Source organism: Dryobates pubescens, chromosome 13, assembly GCF_014839835.1.
Source record: "Dryobates pubescens isolate bDryPub1 chromosome 13, bDryPub1.pri, whole genome shotgun sequence".
Lineage (NCBI taxonomy): Eukaryota > Metazoa > Chordata > Aves > Piciformes > Picidae > Dryobates > Dryobates pubescens.
In genome coordinates this window covers 23,392,275-23,415,207 of record NC_071624.1, presented here as the reverse complement: position 1 = coordinate 23,415,207, position 22,933 = coordinate 23,392,275, and the positions used below count along the sequence as shown (strand labels likewise).

Here is a 22,933-nt window from a genome sequence, read left to right as displayed (position 1 = left end):
CTTCCCACTGTTTTAGCACTCTCTCTCTCTGCATGCAAACATTTTAGCACCCAGCCAGGACAAGCAGACTGTGTCCAGTTCTGGGCCCCTCAGTTTAAGAAGGATATGGAGACTCTTGAAGGTGTCCAGAGAATTCTTTGCACTGAGGCTGCTGAGGCACTGGAACAGGTTGCCCAGAGAGGTTGTGGATGCTCCTTCCCTGGAAGTGTTCAAGGCAAGGTTGGAAAAGGTTTTGAGCAACCTGGTGTGAGGTGTCCCTGCCCATGGCAGGGGGTTTGGAACTGGATGATCCAAGCCTTCCAAGGTCCCTTTCAACCCAAACTATTCTATGAAAGGTGAAAAGCAGTTGTACTAAAGCTGAATCCATCCCCTGGCCTCCTGCTGCTGAGCAAGCAGAGAGGGACAGCTCCTTGTGACTTGACTTCGTCCCTTCCAGCACCACAGCTGTGCCCTCCTGGCTGGCACAGCCTGGCAGGCATCACTCAGGTGAGCCATGAGGACACCCAGACACGTTTGTGATGGTGAGGACACAGGACTCAAGGGGTGGCCTATACCAGTGCTGAGCACTGGGCACAGGACTCAAGGGGTGGCCTATACCAGTGCTGAGCACAGGGGCAGAACGACTTAAACAGCCCCAACCTTCACAACCTGTCTTTTTAGAGCACTCCTCTAGACCCTGTTCATCAAGTCCATGTCCTTCTTACACTGAGGGCCCCCCCATCTGGACACAGCACTGCAGCTGGGGTCTGAGCAGAGGGGCAGAATCCCCTCTCTCCACCTGCTGGCCACAGCTGCTTTCGCTGCAGCCTAGGCTGCCACTGCCCACTGCTGAACCTGGCAGGCTGTACCCACCAAGCACCCCAGGAAACATCAACAGGAGAAAGTTGGCTTCTATTTTCAGTTTCTTTTGTGGCATCCACTTCCAGAGGTCAAATTAGCAAAGCATTAAGCAGAGCAGAATGGGAGCCCAGCAGATAGAACACAGCCCAGTGCTCCAGCTGCCAGCCTCTCCCCGGGCTTCTTACTTGCAGGCACTAAAGAGTTTTGTGCTGTGCTTCTATTTTATGCAAGACTGAGCCCTGATGGCAAGGGCATCAGAGGCTTTTTCTGACAACACAAGATTGGCTGCAGCTTTTCAAAGCAGCCCTCACAAAGCACCTCTCCCCTGACAAAAAAGCCTCTGCAAGCAAGGAAGTCCAAGGGCTAGCAGCGACTGGAGCCAGGAGCAGGGGTTATATTTAGCTGACATCCCATGCCAGGGCTGAGAGCAAACCACTGCCTAAGCAATATTCAGTTTACCTCCAGGAAGGTAAATCTGTCTGAAGGTGAGTGAAAATAAAAAAGCATTTCAGGAGGCTGAAGAGAAGCCTCTCAAAGGCAAACCTCTGTCTCACAACCCCAATCTTTCTCTCTGGATTTCCCCCCCACACCTTTCTCTTGGGCTAATTATTCCCTCAGGGATTCTCTTGCAAAGACACTGAACTTCCACCTTCCCCACAACATGCAGCTGTTGCTAAACAGGTGAGATTATTTTGTGGCTAATTGCACCTGTTATTGTGGGGGGCATCACAAAATCAATAAGGTTGGAAAAGACCTCAAAGATCATCAAGTCTAACCTGCCACCCAACACCTCATGACTACATGAAGCCCTGTGAACTCTGAGACCCTCTCCACATGTTATGGTGTGCATTGTGCTGAGGCATTACCTGAGGCTTTAGTTTCCTCCCCTGCAACAAGCAGGTAGAGCCAGCCCCTGCCTCACTTCTGTCCTGCTGGGAAGGAGGGGCCAGAGCAGGATCTTTAACATAAAGAACATCATAGAATCATTTTGGCTGGGCAAGGCCTTCAGATCCAACAAAGATCCTTCAGCCCAGTCACTACCTACCTGAAAGGGATCTACAGGAAGGCTGGAGAGGGACTGTTCCCAAGGGCTTGGAGCACTAGGACAAGGGGCAATGGTTTCAAACTGGAGCAGGGTAGACTTGGGCTGGACTAGGAGGAAGCTCTTTGCAACAAGGGTGGCAAGACAGTGAGGTGGTGAAGGCCCCATCCCTGGAGACATTCAAGGTCAAAGCTGATGGGGTCCTGAGCAACCTGATCTAGTTGGAGATGTCCCTGTCCTGCTGGGAAGGAGGGGCCAGAGCAGGATCTTTAACATAAAGAACATCATAGAATCATTTTGGTTGCAGAAGGCCTATAAGATTCTTCAGTCCAGCCATTATCTACTTGAAAGAGACCTACAGGAAGGCTGGGGAGGGACTGTTTCCAAGGGCTTGGAGCACTAGGACAAGGGGCAATGGTTTCAAACTGCAGCAGGGTAGACTTAGGCTGGACTAGGAGGAAGCTCTGTGCAACAAGGGTGGCAAGACAGTGAGGTGGTGAAGGCCCCATCCCTGGAGACATTCAAGGTCAAAGCTGATGGGGTCCTGAGCAACCTGATCTAGTTGGGGCTTGGACTAGATGACCTTCAAGGGTCCCTTCCAACCTGATGCATTCTTTTGATGATTCCACCAAGGCTGGTGCTAAACCACATCCCTCAGCACCACATCTCTGCCCCTTAAACACCTCCAGGGGTGGGCATTAAACCACCTCCATGGGCAGCCTGTTGCAATGGTCCAGAAGCCTTCCAGTGAAGAGGTTTCTTCCAGTACCCAACCTAAACCTCCCCCTGAAGCAACTTGAGGCCATTTGCCCTGTTCAAAACCTGCACTCAGCCTGGTTCCCCACTGGGTCTTGTGCAGAACCTCACCTTGCTTTGTGAGTGCTTCTCTCAGAGCTGGGGTTATCATCTCTCTCTTCTCACCCTTCTCCTTCTTCTCAATGCTCCCTTGGGTCAAGCTCATGCCACCATCTCCTTCCTGGAGCTCAGGGTCTCTCTGTTTCAAGACAGTGAATTGCAGCCATTTAGATCCAAGCATCAGCTTCTGAGCAGCCCTGACACAGCTCAGCCCCAAACCTGCTAAACTTAAAGCTGACACAAGTGCCCACACAACTTCCTGTGGATTCACATGGACCTGGTGCATTGGTGGAGTCCTGCATGATGTCCCTCTCCCCATCATGTTCTCACCCTTCAGGAAAATAGGACAGCAAGTTTGAAGAGGAAAAGAAATCACACACACACTCCTCACCAGATTTGTTCTGCAGCAGGAAAATGCTCCAGGACATCTGAAGAAATAAAGGTGCTTGAATCACATCTGAGAGCAAGAGGGGCTCCAGGATCACAGAACCATGGGATTGTTTTGGCTGGAGAAGAGCTTTGAGATCATCAAGGATAACATCAACCCAACACTACCATGGCCATTAAAGCACATAAACAATAGAATCAGTAAGGTTGGAAGAGACTTCAGAGATCATCAAGTCCAAGCTGTCACCCAACACCTCCTGACTACTAAACCATGGCTCCAAGTGCCACATCCAATCCCCTCTTGAACACCTCCAGGGATGGGGACTCCACCACCTCCCTGGGCAGCACATCCCAATGGCAAATCTCTCTTGATGGGAAGAACTTTCTCCTCACCTCCAGCCCAAACCTCCCCTGGCACAGCTTGAGACTGTGTCCTCTTGTTCTGGTGATGGGTGCCTGGGAGAAGAGACCAACCCCCACCTGGCTACAACCTCCCTTCAGGCAGTTGGAGAGAGCAAGAAGGTCTCCCCTGAGCCTCCTCTTCTCCAGGCTAAGCAACCCCAGCTCCCTCAGCCTCTCCTCCCAGGGCTGTGCTCCAGACCCCTCCCCAGCTTTGTTGCCCTTCTCTGAACACCTTCAAGTCTCTCAATGTCCTTCTTAAATTGAGGAGCCCAGAACTGGACACAGGACTCAGGTTTCCTGAGCCTCTCCAGGGATGAGGACTCCATCACCTCCCTGGGCAGCCTGTTCTGACCACTCTTGCAGCAAATTGTTCCTAATCTCCTACCTTACCCTCCCCTGGCACAAATTGAGGACATTTCCTCTCATCCCATCATCTGATACTATAGGGAGAAGACAGCAACCTCATCTCTCCACAGAGCACAAAGAAGAACTAAACCCTTTTGTGTACATGCCTGCTATGAGGACAGGTTGAGGGAGCTGAGGTTGTTCAGCCTGGAGAAGACTCCAGGGGGACCTTAAAGCTGCTTTCTAACACCTGAAGGGATCCCAAAGGAAGCCTGGAGAAGGACTTCTCCTAAGGGTGTCTAGGGACAGGACAAGGGGGTTTGAAACTGAGGGAGAGCAGGGTTAGACTGGAGCTGAGGAAGAAGTTCTTCAGTACAAGGCTGGGGAGACACTGAAACAGGTTGCCTAGAGAGGTGTTGAAAGCCAGGTTGGATGAGGCCTTGAGCAACCTTGAGAGGCATCTCTGCCCATGGCAGGAAGGCTGGAGCAGATGACCTCTGAGCTCCCTTCCACCCTAAGCCATTCTCTGCTTCTGTGACATTCAGCCCCCTCAGCCCTTGGCACAAAGTTACAAGCAGGAGAAGCAAACCCTCCCCCATTCAGTCTCCCTCCTGAGAGCCTTTATGGGTATTTATGGTTTGATGCCTGCACAAGAGAAGCAGGAAAGTGGAAATAATCACTTCAATATTTCATGCAGCTTGTAATCTGCCAGGCCTTGATGGCTGCCCTGAAACATGAAGGGAGTTAAGGATAAACAACAAACCAACCAAACCAAAACACACCCCAACAACCAACAGAGGACATTCTGCTTGCCCAGAGCTGGAGCTTCTTTTGGTGCCAAAGACATCAAGGAGTTCAACAAAACACTCCCAGTTTGTGTCCCCCAGTTTGTGTTCCCCCCCCCCAACCCTGCCACCAACCATGGCTTGGACAGCAGCACACTGTGGGGGGTTCTGAGCCCAGAGAGTGGTGGTGAATGGTGCCACAGCCAGCTGGCAGCCAGGCACCAGTGGTGTCCCCCAGGGATCAGTGCTGGGACCCAGCCTGTTCAGTATCTTTACTGATGATCTGGAGGAGGGCATTGGGTCCATCAGCAGTAAGTTTGCAGATGACAGCAAGCTGGGGGCAGGAGTTGATCTGTTAGAGGGTAGGAGAGCTCTGCAGAGGGACCTTGCCAGGCTGGGCAGAAGCCAAGGGCATGAGATTAGAACCTGGCCCTGGGATGTGTTCACACTTTGGCCACAACAACCCCAGGCAGTGCTACAGGCTGGGGTCCCAGTGGCTGAGAGCAGCCAGGCAGAAAGGGACCTGGGGGGACTGGTGGACAGCAGCTGAACATGAGCCAGCAGTGTGCCCAGGTGGGCAAGAAGGCCAAGGGCATCCTGGCCTGGATCAGGCACAGTGTGGACAGCAGGAGCAGGGAAGTCATTGTGCCCTGTGCTCAGCACTGCTTAGGCCACACCTTGAGTCCTGTGTCCAGTTCTGGGCCCCTCAGGTTAGGAAAGATGTTGAGATGCTGGAAGGTGTCCAGAGAAGGGCAACAAAGCTGGGGAGGGGTCTGGAGCACAGCCCTGGGAGGAGAGGCTGAGGGAGCTGGGGTTGCTTAGCCTGGAGAAGAGGAGGCTCAGGGGAGACCTTCTTGCTCTCTCCAACTCCCTGAAGGGAGGTTGTAGCCAGGTGGGGGTTGGTCTCTGCTCCCAGGCACCCAGCACCAGAACAAGAGGACACAGTCTCAAGCTGTGCCAGGACAGGTTTGGGCTGGATGTTAGGAAGCAATTCTACAGAGAGAGAGAGATTGGCCATTGGGATGTGCTGCCCAGGGAGGTGGTGGAGTCACCATCATTGGAGGTGTTTAGGAGACTTGATAGGGTGCTTGGTTGCATGGTTGAGTTGCTTAGGTGGTGTTGGATGATGGGTTGGAGGCAGTGATCTTGAAGGTCTCTTCCAACCTGGTTTTATCCTATCCTATTGCAACTGTTAGCATCACTAAGGAAACCACTGCTCTTGACTTGCCAAACTGGGCTCTTCACAAAGGAGGGAGAGGAACCAGGCTGTGCCTGCACAACAGATGGGCTCCTTCTGTACCTGAGCAGAGTTTCACAAAATAGAGGGGCCTCAGAAAGAAAACAAACAACACCAACCCCAAACAAACAACAGCACCAAAGAAAGCCCAGGCAGGCTCAAAGGCTCAAGGACAAAGAGCTCCCAGTAAGCACAGGCTTAAGCAACACATTTGTTTAGGGGCAGAGGTTAAGCCTCTTCCCTGCTCCCTTTGGCTGAGGCTTCTGCAGGAACCAATTTCTACCTCCCCTGAGTGTGCACAGGAGGCCAACAGCATCCTGGGCTGGATCAGCAACAGTGCAGCCAGCAGGAACAGGGCAGGGATTGCTTCCCTGTACTCAGCACTGGTGAGGTCACAGCTGGAGTGCTGGGTTCAGTTTTGGGCCCCTCACTCCAAGGACATTGAGGGGCTGGAGTGAGTCCCAGAGAAGAGTAATGAAGCTGGTGAAGGGTCTAGAGAAGAGCTGCTGAGGGACCTGGGGTTGGTCAGCCTGGAGGAGAGGAGGCTGAGCTCTCTATGACTCCCTGAAAGGAGGCTGGAGCCAGGTGGGGGTCAGGTCTCTCCTCCCATGGAACAGGTGATGGGAGAAGGTGCTCCAGCCCTCTGATCACCTCTGAACACTCAGTGAGCATCAGTTCCATGCCCTTCCTGCATCAGAGACCCCAGAGCTGCCCCAGCAGAGCACAGCAGAGGGGCAGAATCCCCTCCCTGCCCTTGCTGCCCAGGCTGCTGGGGATCAGCCCAGGACAGGGCTGGCTCTGGGTGCAAGTACACATGGTCAGCTTATGCTGAGCTCCTCAACCAGCACCCCCAAGTCCTTCTCCTCAGCACTGCTCCATCCATTCTCTACCCAGTCTGCAGCTGTGCTTGGGACTACTCTGACCCAGGTGCAGGACTTGGATGTGTTGAACTTCTTGAGGGTGGCACTGGCCTACCTTTCAAGCCTCTTGAGGGCTCTGGATGCCACCCTCTCCCTCCAGCATGCCAACCACACCACACAGCTTGGTCTGTCAGGGTTGGAAGGGACCTCAAGGCTCAGCAAGCTCCAACCCCCCTGCCATGGCCAGGGACACCTCACACTACAGCAGGTTGCTCACAGCCACCTCCAGCCTGGCTGCAATCACCTCCAGGCAGGAGGCTTCCACCACCTCCCTGGGCAACCTGTGCCAGGCTCTCACCACCCTCCTGGGGAACAACTTCTTCCTCACATCCAATCTCAATCTCCCCACTTCTATTTTTCCCCCCAATCATCTGCAGACCTGAGTGGGATGGCTGCAGCCCTCAGCAGATGCAGTGAGTGACTGGAGTACAAAGGAGGCTTCAGAGACAGAAGCAACATCTTCATGGCAAGGGGTTTGCATTTCTGCCTGCCTGTCCTGCCTCTTCCTGCAAGATCCAAGGGAAGCCCCCCCCAGAGGCAAGGCTGACAGGTGAAAACCACCTCCCAGGAAGGCCTGAAATATTTCAGTCATCATTTTTTCCCCCCCTTCTGAGAGTTTTTTCTCCTCCCCCCTCCCCTCAGCCTGATGTGAAGAGGCTGCAAACAAAACAATCACTTGGGGTTTGTTTTCCTTCCCCCTCCCTCTCATAAGCAACAGCCTGATTTGTTCAGCTGGGGCAAGTGATTGCCTTCAGGTATTTCTGGGAGGAAATGGAATTCACAGCCCCAGGAGGTTTACTTGTTTTGCTTAATAAAGCTGTCACAGCTCTTATTTAGGGAAGGAGTGGAGAGAACAAAGTTAACTCTGCACAGAGCAAACTTCTCCAGGCCTGGTGATTTAGCAGAGAGCTCTGCAGTAAATCCAAGGCAAATCACTGCCTCTCCCTAACAAATCAAGCCAGTGGTGACAAGAGTTCCTCCTGCCCTTGAAATACTGCACTGCCAAAATACATCTGAGGAGCCACCCTCTGCTCTGTGCTCACAAAGAGGAGCCCACAGCTAAGGACACCTAGAGACACCCTTCAGCTCCTTGGGACCTCAAGGCTCAGCACAGCTCCTGCTGAAGCCACTTGGGTTTTCCACTGCTGCTACTAAAGCAGACCTGGGTAAGAGCTACTGAGGCTCAAGTGTAAGGATTCACTGAATCATAGACTGGTTTGGTTGGAAGGGACCTTAAAGACCATCCACTTCCAACCTCCTGCCATGGGCAGGGGCACCTCCCACTAGCACAGGTTGCTCACCCAAGCTGGCCTTGAACACCTCCAGAAGAGACACCCACAACCTCCCTGGGCAACCTGTGCCAGGGTCTCAGCACCCTCACTGTCAAGAATTTCTTCCTCATCTCCAGCCTCAACCTGCCTTCCTGATGCTTCAATCCATTCCCCCCTCATGCTAAAGGATTTGGTTTCCTTCCTCTACAAATGAGGACAAAAACAATCACAGAATCACCAAGGTTGGAAGAGACCTCAAAGATCATCAAGTCCAACCTGTCACCACAGACCTCATGACCTCATCTCTTCCCTTTCACTGCCATACAGGCAGCCTGTCCTGCATGGGCAGGCAGAAGCCCATTCTTGATGAGTCTAGGGCAGAGGGTGTCTGATAAGGGACAGACCTCAGCATTCCACACCAAGGTAGAAGTGTCACTGCCCCTCACAGCTCAAGTATCACAGTAGCACCAAGGTTGGAAGAGACCTCAAAGATCAAGTCCAACCTCTCACCACAGATCTCATGACTGAACCATGGCACCAAGTGCCACATCCAGTCCCCTCTTGAACACCTCCAGGGATGGCGACTCCACCACCTCCCTGGGCAGCCCATTCCCATGGCCAATCTCTCTTGCTGGGAGGAACTTTCTCCTAACCTCCAGCCTAAACCTCCCCTGGCACAGCTTGAGACTGTGTCCTCTTGTTCTGGTGATGCTTACCTAGGAGAAGAGACCAACCCCCAGCTGGCTACAACCTCCCTTCAGGGAATTGCAGAAAGCAAGAAGGTCTCCCCTGAGCCTCTTCTCCAGGCTAAGCAACCCCAGCTCCCTCAGCCTCTCCTCACAGGGCTGTGCTCCAGACCCCTCCCCAGCTTTCTTGCCCTTCTCTGGACACCTTCCAGCAGCTCAACATCTTGCCTAACCTGAGGAGCCCAGAACTGGACACAGGACTCAAGGTGTGGCCTAAGCAGTGCTGAGCACAGGGCACAATGACTTCCCTGCTCCTGCTGGCCACACTCTTCCTGATGCAGAAGGCCAATGGCTTCCTGGCCACCTGGGCACACTGCTGGCTCATGTTCAGCAGCTGTCACCCAGTACCCCCAGGTCCCTTTCTGCCTGGCTGCTCTCCAGCCCCAACCTGTAGTGCTGCCTAGGGTTGTTGTGGCCAGCAGCAGTCCCTTCATCTGTGGCTTTCCACAGAACTCCCTCCAGGAGTTCATTCTCTGTTGCTGTTGCCACTGAACTGTGCTGCTCTACTCAAAGAGGGGTTTTCTTCTTTGGACTAATTGTTAAAGCCTTAACCAGTGTAGCTCTCATTGCTGGCCCCTCTGCTGCTGTTCTGCATGGCTGCAACCTACATTTCTGCTTTCATGCTTCTGTAAGCAGAGCAGGTAATGGAGAAAAGGCCTTCAGTGGTGACTGCCATGTAAGTCCTCCACTCTGGAGCAGGAAGGGAGGGAGGGGGGATGTCACCTCCAGAGCCAGGGTAGGCTCTAGCTGTGTGAATATTTCATGAGGGAGCCTGAACTGCTGGCTATCCCTCTCATTAGCCAGGAGAAAGAATGACTTTGGCTTGGTGGGGAACCTCCTGGGAGATGTGAGCATTGGCTTGGAACAGGTTTATGCAAACACTTGAGTTGTGAAGTGATCCTGGAGGGGCAGTTATTTACTGTAATGAAAACAAATGCTGCAGGCTTGCTGGGAAGGAGGAGGATGATCTGCAGTTATGAAAATAATTTGTCTTGATCAGACTCTTGCTCCCAGGAGGGAGGATTCTGTTGTTTAACTCCAGGCTCTCTCAGTCCCACCCTCACATTAGTAGCTCTGAGTGTGTGCAGTGAGATTCTTGCTTGCATGTGTTGTGCTGTTCCTTTAGGCAAGGGGGAGTCTCCTCCCCCTCTACTCTGCCCTGCTGAGACCACATCTGGAGGATTGTGGCCAGTTCTGGGCTCCCCAGTTCAAGAGGGACAGGCACATGCTGAGCAGTATCCAACAGAGGTGATGAGGGGACCAGAGTATCTGTGAGGAACACCAGGACAGGTGCCCAGGGAGGTGGTGGAGGCCTCAGTCCTGGAGGCAGTTGAGGATAGGCTCTGAGCCACCAGCTCTAGCTGGGGGTGTCCCTGCTGACTGCAAGGGGATTGGACTAGGTGACCTCCAGAAGTCCCTTCCAACCCAGGGCATTCTGTGATTTTTAGCAGACTCAGTGTGGCCAGCAGGAGCAGGGAAGTCATTGTGCCCTGTGCTCAGCACTGCTGAGGCCACACCTTGAGTCCTGTGTCCAGTTCTGGGCTCCTCAGTTCAAGAAGGACATTGAGAGACTTGAAGGTGTCCAGAGAAGGGCAAGAAAGCTGGGGAGGGGTCTGGAGCACAGCCCTGTGAGGAGAGGCTGAGGGAGCTGGGGTTGCTTAGCCTGCAGAAGAGGAGGCTCAGGGGAGACCTTCTTGCTCTCTCCAACTCCCTGAAGGGAGGTTGTAGCCAGGTGGGGGTTGGGCTCTTCTCCCAGGCACCCAGCACCAGAACAAGAAGACACAGTCTCAAGCTGTGCCAGGGGAGGTTTAGTCTGGAGGTGAGGAGAAAGTTCTTCCCAGAGAGAGTTGTTGGCCATTGGAATGTGCTGCCCAGGGAGGTGGTGGAGTCCCCATCCCTGGAGGTGTTCAAGAGGGGATTGGATGTGGCACTTGGAGCCATGGTTTAGTCATGAGGTGCTGGGTGACAGGTTGGGCTTGCTGATCTCTGAGGTCTTTTCCAACCTTATTGATTCTATGAGCAGTGGATTTAAGAACTCTTACAACTGTGCCCCACTTTCCCTGTCCTCTAAAGTGACTCCCCTGAAACAGATTTATCAGTTACAATGTCAGCTCTAATGGGGCTGCCTGTGGCCTGCAAGTCTGCCATTAATCATGGGGACACCAGTCCTGCTTGTAGATGATCTTTCACAGCTGGGAGGCTGTGATAAACTAGAGCCAGATCACTCCAGACTTGTTCCCAGGGCAGGAAGTGGCTTTATTAACCTTCATACTTATGAATTGCTGGCATGAGTGATAGTAATAATAATATACTAAACTCTTGCTCTGGAGGGGTTGGGAAACAGTCAGCTGGGCAGATTTTGGTGACCCAGTTTTGTGAGGAATGTTCTTGTTCTCTAACAGAGAAAAGTTTAATCATAGAAGCAACAAGGCTGGAAAAGACCTCAGAGATCATTAAGTCCAACTTATCACCCAGCACCTCCTGACTAACTAAACCATGGCTCCAAGTGCCACATCCCAGCCTTTTCTGAACAACTCCAGGGATGGGGACTCCACCACCTCCCCAAGCAGCACATCCCAATGGCCAATCTCTCTTTCTATGAAGAACTTCTTCCTCACCTCCAGCCTAAACCTCCCCTGGCACAGATTGAGACATTGTCCTCTTGTTCTGGTGCTGGGTGCCTGGGAGAAGAGACCAACCCCCACCTGGCTACAACCTCCCTTCAGGGAGTTGCAGAGAGCAAGAAGGTCTCCCCTGAGCCTCCTCTTCTCCAGGCTAAGCAACCCCAGCTCCCTCAGCCTCTCCTCACAGGGCTGTGCTCCAGACCCCTCCCCAGCTTTCTTGCCCTTCTCTGGACACCTTCAAGTCTCTCAATGTCCTTCTTAAGCTGAGGAGCCCAGAACTGGACACAGGACTCAAGGTGTGGCCTAAGCAGTGCTGAGCACAGGGCACAAGGACTTCCCTGCTCCTGCTGGCCACACTCTTCCTGATGCAGGCCAGGATGCCGTTGGCCTTCTTGCCCACTTGGGCACACTGCTGGCTCATGTTCAGCTGCTGTCAACCAGTCCCCCCAGGTCCCTTTCTGCCTGGCTGCTCTCAGCCACTCTGCCCCCAGCCTGTAGCACTACCTGGGGTTGTTGTGGCCAATGTGCAGAACCTGGCACTTGGATGTGTTCAGTCTCCTGCCCTTGGCCTCTGCCCATCTGTGCAGCCTGGCAAGGTCCCTCTGCAGAGCTCTCCTACCCTCTGACAGATCAACTCCTGCCCCCAGCCTGGTGTCATCTGCAAGTCTTTGCTCAAGCAAAGCAAGGAGAGTTAATTGCTTGAAAAATGCATCAGCCAAAGCCAGAGAGCACTGAAGTGTCACTGCCTATGCATAAGAGCATGCCATGATGACTTCAGCCCTGTTCACTCCCAGGACAGGGAGCATGAGGAGCTAAGAGCAGGATTTACTCCACTGCTCTGCTCACTTTTGATCCACAGCCTGTGGGTTTCCTGCTTTACTCTCCTCCTGGCTCCTGGTGTTGCTCTGATTTGTCACTTAGAGACAGCTCCATGCCTGAGATTCCATAGGGCTGCTGGACCACACCACCTCCCTGCCCTGCTCCACATCATCTCCCAGCTGCAGAAAACCAAGTTCCCTTTTTGTCACTGACCTCTAGTGGTGAGCACATGCTGGAGAGGAAGGAGACCAGCAGAGCACGAGTGAGAAACACTGATCCCAGGATGTTAGGGGTCAGAAGGGACCTCAGGAGATCTTCCAGTCCAACCCCCCTGCCAGAGCAGGAGCAGAGAATCCAGCACAGCTCACACAGGAACACATCCAGACAGGGCTGGAAATGCTCCAGAGAAGGAGACTCCACAACCTCTCTGAGCACCCTGCTCCAGGGCTCTGTGACCCTTGCAGTACAGGAATTCTTCCTCATGTTGAGATGGCACTTTCTATGCTGTAGTTTATATCCATTGCCCCTTGTCCTGTCACTGGGTACAACTGAGCAGAGCCTGTCCCTGACCCTCCCTTCCTGACACCCAGCCCTCATATTTATGGACACTACATCCCCTCAGCCTTCTCCTCTCCAGCCTGAACAGCCCCAGGGCCCTCAGCCTCTCCTCCCCAGGCAGTGCTGCAGTCCCTTCAGCATCCTTGCAGCCCTCCCTTGGACTCTCTCCAGCAGATTCCTGTCCCTTGAACTGGGAACACCAGAGTAGGATGCAATATTACAGGTGTGGCCTCACCAGGGCAGAGTAGAGGGGGAGCAAAACCTCCCTGGACCTGCTGGACACACTCCTCTGAATGCAGCCCAAGATCCCATTGGCCTTCTTGGCCACAAGGGCACTTGCTGTCCCATGGAGAACCTGGAGTCTACCAGGAATCCCAGGTCCTTCTCCACAGGGCTGCTCTCCAGCAGATCCCCTCCCAGTTTATTCTTCCTTCCCATGTGCAGGACTTGCTCCCTCCAAAGGAAAGCCAAGCAGTTTGCCACATAGGACATGGCACTTGGGGGCAAGTGCCACAGTGGCCTTAGGTTGTTGGCTGGACTTGATCTTAGAGGACAAGCCCTGTGAGGAGAGGCTGAGGGAGCTGGGGTTGCTTAGACTGCAGAAGGAGGCTCAGGGGAGACCTTCTTGCTCTCTCCAACTCCCTGAAGGGAGGTTGTAGCCAGGTGGGGGTTGGTCTCTTCTCCCAGGCAACCAGCACCAGAACAAGAGGACACAGTCTCAAGCTGTGCCAGGGGAGGTTTAGTCTGGAGGTGAGGAGAAAGTTCTTCCCAGAGAGAGTTGTTGGCCATTGGGGATGTGCTGCCCAGGGAGGTGGGAGTCCCCATCCCTGGAGGTGTTCAAGAGGGGACTGGATGTGGCACTTGGAGCCATGGTTTAGTTATGAGGTGTTGAGTGACAGCTTGGACACTATCTTTGAGGTCTTTTCCAACCTTATTGATTGATTCTATGACCACTGAACAGGTCACAGTTAGCAGATCACTACAGCAAACACTCCTGGGGACAGGCTCTCCAACAGCTTGTGTTTTGCTCTCCCTCTAACTAGATCCTCTAGCTTCAAAGCCAGCAGGTGGTACTTCAACCAGCTCAGCTGAGCAGTGACAGACACCAGAGAGTTCCTTCCTCACTGTACCTTTGTCCTCCTGACGTGGCTCACGATCTTGCCAAGGTCTTCAACATCAACGACCGAGTCTGTGCCTCCAGCTGCCTCAGCACCAGCCTCCTCCTCACTGCTGCTTTCAAACACCTCCTCTGCCTAGGAGACCAGAGAAAAAGTGAAATGAGACCTTCAGCTCTGCCAGGCATGAGGAGGAGCAGAGGCCTGGAGCTGCTCTGCTATGAGGACAGACTGAGGGAGTTGGGGCTGTTCAGTCTGGAGAAGAGAAGGCTCTGAGGTGACCTCATTGTGGCCTTCCAGGTTCTGAAGGGGGCTCCAAGAAAGCTGGGGAGGGACCTTTGAGGGTGACAGGGAGTGATAGGACTGGGGGGGATGGAATGTAGCTGGAGCGATTCAGGCTGGAGGTGAGGAGGAAGTTCTTCCCTGTGAGAGTGGTAAAGCCCTGGAATGGGTTGTGCAGGGAGGTGGTTGAGGCCCCAGCCCTGGAGGTGTTTAAGCCCAGGCTGGATGAGGCTCTGGCCAGCCTGATCTAGTGTGGGGTGTCCCTGCCCATGGCAGGGGGGTTGGAACTAGATGATCCTTGTGGTCCCTTCCAACCCTGACTGGTCCTATGAAAACTCACTCCATGTATCCTGCCTCCTCACTGCTCTGTTTTCATCATCTGTATCTCTTCCCATGAGAACTCCAACTCCCAACTGCTCACTGTGATGATCTGGAAGGTTAAGTGCCCTTAACCCCTCCAAGTGTCCCTGTCTGAATGCAGAGGGAGTGAGAGATCTGCTGTGCAAGCCCAGGAGAAGTTGTCTCCCTTTCTGGAAACTGCACTGCTGGAACACCAAGGGTTTCCTCCTCCTGTCCCAGCACTCCCCAACCAACTCAGCCACAAGATCCCCCATTTCCCTACAAAACTCCATGGGGCCACAGCAGCCTTTTCCAACCCACAACAAATGGCCTGCAAGGAGCATTGAAGTGCCACAGCAGCTCTGCACTGCAGAGCAAGAGAGGGAATTACTTCTTCAGATAGAATAGAATTAACCAGGCTGGAAAAGACCTCAGAGATCCATAAGACAAAGTAAAGACTCCAATGAGAGCCCAGACTGGCTCCCTGGGGCACGTCACAACACACACCTCCCTCTAGAGGATGGAGTCTTCCTCTTGACTAAATGACATCCAGCCTAGGCCTATCACCAACTCTTTCTGGACTGCCCATTGTGGCTTATCTGCCACAGGATTCCATCCCTCTTCCCCCTCTGCAGCAGCACAAAGTAGCACTAAGCTCCCACCACACCCCTCTGGGCTGTAAGAGGAAGCAGAGAAGAGGTGCCATGAATTTGAGCTGTACCTCAGCAGTCTCAGACTCTGATGCTCCACGCTCCTGATCTGAGCTCTCCTTGCTCTGCTTCCCCCGAGGTTTGCACTTCCCTTTCTTGCACTTCCCACTGCAGGGCTGCTTCTCCCCCCTGCAGAGGGCCTGGAGCCTACTGAGGAACTTGGTTTTCCAGGCTTCAAAGTCAGCCTCCACGCTGCCATGCTTGCTCTGGGCCACGTTGCAGTCCCCCTCGGCTCGAGTCAGGACACGGCTGGCACCCAGCATCCACAGCCACCTGTCAACCTTCCTGCCAACCTGGGAGAGGGAGAAAAAACAGTTCAGAGGGCAATTAAACTGGAGAGGGGTTGCAATTCCAACCCCCCCAAACATCAAATTTGCCATGCCAGCTCAGTTGGAATCTAATGAAAGCTGTATCCACAGGCAAAACCACAACGGGATGCAATGAATGTGTCCAAACCCAAGAGGAGTCACAATCTTTAGAGGGATTGACCAGTAATAAACAGCACAAGAACCAGGGGAAGCCACTAGCTCCTCCCTCTCTGCCCTCCCTTACCCCCCTGTACAAGAGGCAGAAGAGACAAGCAGAGAAGTTAATACCAAAGCAACGCAGCCAGAGCCAAGCAGAAGCAAATCAGGTTCCCTCCCAGAGCAAAGAAGCAAGAAGAGAAATTCACAGAATCACCAAGGCTGGAAGAGACCTCAGGCATCATGAAGTCCAACCTGGCACCACAGGCCTCATGACTGAACCATGGCACCCAGTGCCACATCCAATCCCCCTCTTGAACACCTCCAGGGATGGGGACTCCACCACCTCCCTGGGCAGCACATTCCAATGGCTAACAGCTCTCTCAGTGAAGAGCTTTCTCCTCACCTCCAGCCTAAGCTTCCCCTGCTGCAGCAAATCACCCAGGTTCAACCCCAAGCTAACCACAACCCCGTGTCTCTCATTCACTGTGTAACACATTTCACATAGCCCCAGCTACACAGGCATGCCCCAGTGACAGGCCATGCCATTATTGTGGCTGAAACTAAATCATCAGGCTGAAACCTTCACATTTGACACCAGGAAGTAAAGCCCAAATCCCCACAGTGCAGCCAGGCAGAAAGCTCAAAGCCCTCTGAACAGCGAGCGAGAGGCTGGGCAGTCCTGGGCCCTCAGGGGGTAACAGAAAGCTTTCAGAAGTGGGAGATGAACTCCTTGAGGGTTTACCAAGTGCATTCCCAGAGGAGCACAGTGCTCAGAGGGCCTCCTTCCCCATTCCAAAGGGCAGCACAGGCTGCTTCAGAGCTGCACTGCCTGCGCCCTGACCCCCAGCCCCTGCTCCAGCGTGCGCAGCAGCTGCGATCCCCACGCGGAGCGCCAGCGGTGTTCAGGTCTGTGGCACCTTGGTGCTCCCACACCAGGCCTTTCAGGAGAGCAGACCCCAAGGCAAAGCTGCAGAGCAGATACTTACTGTGTTGTAGTGATCAACATAAACTGAGTTCCCCAAGCCAAAGACAGCATAGCTCAGGCCCTTCAGGTAGGTCTTGCCGTAGCGGAAGTCACTGGCAGCCTCCTCCAACCACTTGCAGAACCAGGCTGCGCTCTCAGGGGGTTGCCCATCTGTGTATGTAGCCACCAGGAACACACAAATGTTCCTGCTGCTTGTCTGAGGAGAGAAGCAGAGCAGAGATCACCCCATGCTTCAGAGCACTTCACACCCAGAAGGCAGCTGGAACATGTCAGGAGAGCAGAGCTTCACCAGGGGGGGCTAATAAAGACCTCAGAGAGCATCAAGTCCAACCTATCACCCAGCACCCCCTGACAACCAAACCATGGCTCCAAGTGCCACATCCAAGCCTTTTGCAAACACCTGGGCACACTGGGGGCTGGAACCAGATGATCCTTGTGGTCCCTTCCAACCCTGACTGATACTGTGATACCTCCAGGGACAGGGACTCCACCACCTCCCTGGGCAGCACATTCCAATGGCCAATTACTTCTCCCAGCACAGAAAGACCACCACCAGCAGAACTGGACACTGGGCCTCCAATTCCTCACACAGATGAGGGTATAGAAGGCTGAAAGTAGATCACATGGATTTTAAGTGACTGGATTCACCTTTACAGATGAATTCCAGCTTGGTGGGGGTGGAGCAGGTGATAATCCCACTGGTGGTGAGCATCCACCCCCCTGCAAAGCCATCTTACAACAGCCAGCAGAGATCAAGCTGCTCCAGGGGTGCAGAACACTTCCAGGGAAGAAATGCCTGCTAGTAGCCAGCCCAAAGCCCCCCCAAGGTGCCACTTGAAGCCAGTTTCTCTTCTCCTGTCACTTGTTACATGGGAGAAGAGACCAAATAGATGATCTTTAAGGTCCCTTCCAACCCCAACCATTCCATGAATCTATGAACCTCTCCACCTCACTCCAGCCTTCTTTTAGGTAGCTGCAGAGAGACAGAAGGTCTCCCCTGAGCTGCTTCTTCTCCAGGCTAAGCAACCCCAGCTCCCTCAGCTGCTCCTCAGCAGCCCTGTTCTCCAGACCCTTCATCAGCTTTGTTGCCCTTCTCTGGACATGCTCCAGCCCCTCAAGATCCTACTTGTGGTGGGGGCCTCAAAACTGAGCCCAGTACACATGCTGTGGCCTCACCAGTGCTGCAAGCAGGAGGAAACCACACAGGTTTGGAGATTTGCAGGCTAACAGGAGATAAAGAGAAGCAGGAAAGAGCCTTCAGGGAGCCCAGGAAAAAAATCTTGCACTTATCATACTCAATGACACCCACCTCCTCTGATAAGCAATCTTCTGGATCATAGTCTCCCATGCTAATGACTTCCACAGGCAAATGAAGGGGAGTAACAGCTTCAGCCAGGCCTTTGGCAAACCTCTGAGAGAAGAGATGGGGAAAGTTAGCAATTACTGCAACACAACTACAGTGAGGGTGAGGAGACACTGGAACAGGTTGTGGCTGTCCCCTCCCTGGAGGTGTTCAAAGCCAGCTTGGACGAGGCCTTGAGCAAACTGGGCTGGTGGAGATGTCCCTGCCCATGGCAGGAGGTTGCAACCAGATGGTCTTTAAGGTCCCCTCCAACCCAAGGCATTCTATGAACTAAAGGCTCAAAGAAGCCCTGCTGTGGGCAGCCACTTACAACCAGAATCATAGAATCAACCAGGTTGGAAAAGACCTCAGAGATCATCAAGTCCAACCTGTTACCTAATACCTAACACCTCCTGACAACTAAACCATGGCTCCAAGTGCCACATCCAAGCCTTTTCTGAACACCTCCAGGGGCAGTGACTCCACCACCTCCCTGAGCAGCACATTCCAATGGCCAATTACTTCTCCCAGCACAGAAAGAACAATAACACCAGAACTGGACACTGGGCCTCCAATTCCTCACAGATGAGATATGAAAGAGGCTGAAAGGTGATCACATGGATTTTAAGGGACTGAATTCACATTTACACATGAATTCCAGCTTGAGAAAGCACCCAAACCAGCCTAAGACAACCTGCTAGCAAATTAAGAGTCAGAGCTTCACAATGGATGCCTCTACTGCATGTCCCACTTCAAGGGAGGAGAAAAATTGCATCATTTCCTTTTGGATTAGAATTAAGCAGGTTGGAAAAGATATTTGAGATCATCAAGTCCAACCTGTCACCCAACACCATCTGATCAACTAAACCATGGCACCAAGTGCCTCATCCAGGCTATTCCTAAACACCTCCAGGGATGGGGATCCTACTACCTCCCTGGGCAGCACATCCCAAGGGCCAATCTCTCTTGCTGGGAAGAACTTCTTCCTAACATCCAGCCTGAATCTCCCCTGGCACAGCTTGACACTGTGTCCTCTTGTTCTGGTGCTGCTTGCCTGGGAGAAGAGACCAACCCCCACCTGGCTACAACCTCCCTTCAGGGAGTTGCAGAGAGCAAGAAGGTCTCCCCTGAGCCTCCTCTTCTGCAGGCTAAGCAACCCCAGCTCCCTCAGCCTCTCCTCACAGGGCTGTGCTCCAGACCCCTCCCCAGCTTTGTTGCCCTTCTCTGAGACTTGAAGGTGTCCAATGTCCTTCTTAATTTGAGGAGCCCAGAACTGGACACAGGACTCAAGGTGTGGCCTAAGCAGCGCTGAGCACAGGGCACAATGCCTTCCCTGCTCCTGCTGGCCACACTCTTCCTGATGCAGGCCAGGATGCCATTGGCCTTCTGGGCCACCTGGGCACACTGCTGGCTCGTGTTCATCCTACTATCAACCAGTACCCCAGCTCCCCCTCTGCCTGTCTGCTCTCAGCCACTCTGACCCCAGCCTGTCACTCATGTTAGACAATGGCTTCTAATGACCTTTCACATGGTGTACTTTCTGCAGGGTAGGCAACATCCTTGCAGCTGAGGATGTCAGAACAACTTCAATACATGGAGAAAAAGGTAACTTTTACCTTTGCTGTGCCAGTCTGAGACCCATAGAAAATCTTCACCCCAGCAACATAGACCTCCTTTGCCTTCAGGGTGGCAGAGCCATTCACCAGTTTGTCTTCTGCTCCTTCCAAAGCAGTGGGACTCCCCTTGGAGTTCTTGCCCTGTGAAACAAGCACTGTCACATTCACTTCCTTTTCAAAGGGATTTTAACTCCATTCCCCCCCCAAAGCATTTAAAGGCCAGACTCTCAGCACTACACAAACAGCTGAAGTATTTTCATTGATTCAAAAAGTGGTTTGGGGTGGAAGGGACCTCAAAGATGATCCAGTTCCAACCCCCCTGCCACGGGCAGGGACACCTCCCCACCAGACAACCAGGTTGCTCAAGGCCTCATCCAAGCTGGCTTTGAACACCTCCAGGGAGAGGGCATCCACAACCCCCCTGGGCAACCTGTGCCAGGGTCTCACCACCCTCACTGGAAAGAATTTCTTCCTCATCTGCAGCTTCAGTCTCCCCTCTTCCAGCTCAAAGTCATTGCCTCTCACCCTGCCACTACAAGCCCTCTAAGAGTCCCTCCCCAGCTCTCCTGCAGCCCCCTTCAGGTACTGGAAAACTGCTCTAAGGTCTCCCCAGAGCCTTCTTTTCTCCAGGCTGAACAGCCCCAACTGGTTTTATTTCCTCTAAGACACAGAAGGAACTACTTCTCTGTAGCAAGCCATGCTACAATACACTCCTCCCACACAATGAGGAGACAACAGGATCCACCTGGATCCAAGAGCCTCCCAACTCCCCCAGCACAACTTCACTCACCTGCACAAGGAGGGTTTCATGTGCTGAACAGCTTCATCCCACTCCCATCCCAAACCCAGCCTAATCTTGGCATTAACATGGAAACATGAAAGTGAAAACCCTGGGCACAGAGTGATTTACCTGAGCTAACAGAGTGACCCAGGCCGAAACATTCTCCCAGTAACAAGAGGTCAGCTGAGATCTGCTTTAGCATCAGAGCAAGAAGGGGACTGATGAAACACAAAGATGAAACAATCCAGACAGGGTTATAACCCTCAAATGATTGAAGAGAGCTGATTCAGACTGGAGATTAGGCAGAAGTTCTTTCCAGTGAAGGGTGGGGAGACACTGGAAGAGATTGCCCAGGGAGGTTGTGGATGTCCCCTCCCTGGAGGTGTTCAAAGCCAGGTTGGATGAGGCTGGTGGGAGGTGTCCCTGCCCATGGCAGGGGGGTTGGAACTGGATGATCTTTAAGGTCCCTTCCAACCCATTCTGTGAATCCATGAACTGGGGTCTGAGACCACCCAGGTGGACACACAGAGCAGGAGCTCATTTCACTGCACCAGGGGTTTCTTTACCTGGCAACTATTCACTTCCAGACAGATTTTGGGGCTCTTCCTACCTCTTCAGTTACCTCCTTTTTTCCTGTGGTGGTGGTGAAGTGAATGATGAGCCAAATGCTGAGCCCCAAAGCAACAGCAGCATAGATATAAAACCTCTGCAGCCATAAGGACACCAGGGAAGTAGAGAAGAAGTTCCATGCATCCACTGAGGTATCCAAACCTAGGAGAAATCAGATTTAGCACAAGGTGATTCCTACAGGAGGAGGTCATAATGGGCACACACAAAAACCAGTACCCAGTTTGATGCCATTAGCTATTCCCTTGGCTCTGCAGGAAGCAGCTTTTGGCTAAAGACAACAAAATCAGCTGATCACAGGAGCTTTTTGCCTCCTCAGAGGTGTCAGCTGAGTTCTCTCTGTGCATCCAAGCTAGTATTTTTAGACTGCCACAAAGAAACTCTGGGTTCATTCTTGGACTGGCAGGGTCTGGTCTAAGGCAACACAGGGAACTTCTGTGCTGTGCAAGTGTCTGGAGGTAAAAAGTCAGAGCATGGCTTGGGTTGGAAAGTACCTCAGAGATCCCCTACTCCAACCTTCCTGCCATGGGCAAGGACACCTCTCAACCAGCCCTGGTTGCTCAAAGCCTCATCCAACCCAGCCTTGAGCACCTCCAGGGAGGAGACACCCACAGCCTCCCTGGGCAGCCTGTTCCAGGGTCTCCCCACCCTTGTACTAAAGTTCTGAGATCCAGTCTGACCCTGCTCTCCCCCAGCTTCAAACCATCCCCCCTTGTCCCATCACTGAACACCCTGATGAAGAGTCCCCCTGCAGCCTTCCTGTAGGATCCCTTTAGGTATTGGAAGGCAGCTCTGAGGTCCCTCCCAAAGCCTTCTCTTCTCCAGGCTGGGAAAAAAACCAACTCCCTCAGCCCACCCTCACAGCAGAGGTGCTCCAGCCCTTGGATCAACCTTGGGACCCTCCTCTTGACTTGCTCCATGGACACCAGAACTGGACACTCTATTTGAGGGTGGCACAAGAGCAAGCCCTTGGGAAGCACCCACTGTATCCTGCTGGCCTTGGCTCTGCACAGACCCAACACATGCAGACCTCAGGAGCTGGTTACCCCCTCACTATTATTACCCCCTTCCCTCATGGTTATTACCCCCACCCAGACATTGCCTCTTAATGTTATGACCCCTTCCCCAAATAACTATCCCCCCACACCCCTCTCCCCGTTACTGCCCCCCCCGTTATTCCTCCCTCTCTCCCTATCCCCGCCCCCGTTATTTCCGCCAACCCGTTATTCCTCCCCCTCTCCCCGTCCCCCTCCCCGTTATTCCCCCCCCCGTTATTAGCCGACACTCGGACACATCCCTCACGGTTATCCCTCCCCGCAGCTGCACCCCACGTGCACACCCCCTCCTGGTCATGTCCCCCCTGAGGTGCATCCCTCCCTCTTTCCACACCACACAGAGTTCTTCCTTACGGTTGCAAGCCCCCCGCTCCCCGCCCCTCCGACACCTCCCTCGCGGTTTGGAGCCCCCTGGACAGGTAACTCCCAGGACTGAGCCCTCCGGCGTGAGTCCCCCAGGTACAGCCCCCCCGAGGGACCGACATGAGGGTTATTGCCCCCCACACGCACCCCTCCCTCACGGCTGAGCCCCCCAGACACAGCCCTCGCACTCACCCCGGCCCTCCATGCCCGCTCCCCACTAGCGGAACCCCCTCTCCTCAGGCCATGCGCCACGCGCTTCTCTTTCCCCTTCCGGCCGGCCACCACCGCCGCCACCCCTGCCTGTTTCCCTCCGGACGCCTTTTGTTGGTGCGCCAGCGGGCGGGCATAGCGCAGCGCCGCCCAATGGGGAGGCAGCGTGGGGCGGCAGCGCCCCCTCAGCCCCGCGCTCGCCCGGCGCCG

General features: G+C 53.6%; 1 protein-coding gene across 1 annotated transcript in view; it reads right to left on the bottom strand.

Moving 5' to 3' along the window:
- The window catches only part of LOC104300243 (S-adenosyl-L-methionine-dependent tRNA 4-demethylwyosine synthase TYW1), a 114,171-nt gene extending 91,453 nt beyond the window's left edge, over window positions 1-22,718 (bottom strand). The window contains exons 1-8 of the mRNA XM_054166986.1: window positions 22,706-22,718; window positions 21,091-21,239; window positions 19,688-19,828; window positions 18,039-18,140; window positions 16,731-16,925; window positions 15,289-15,570; window positions 13,962-14,084; window positions 2,750-2,876 (exon numbers count right to left, since the gene is read on the bottom strand). Of these exons, the coding sequence (XP_054022961.1) occupies window positions 2,750-2,876; window positions 13,962-14,084; window positions 15,289-15,570; window positions 16,731-16,925; window positions 18,039-18,140; window positions 19,688-19,828; window positions 21,091-21,239; window positions 22,706-22,718 (1,132 nt within the window). The remainder of the gene's footprint in view (window positions 1-2,749; window positions 2,877-13,961; window positions 14,085-15,288; window positions 15,571-16,730; window positions 16,926-18,038; window positions 18,141-19,687; window positions 19,829-21,090; window positions 21,240-22,705) is intronic.
- Between the last annotated feature and the right edge of the window lie 215 nt (window positions 22,719-22,933).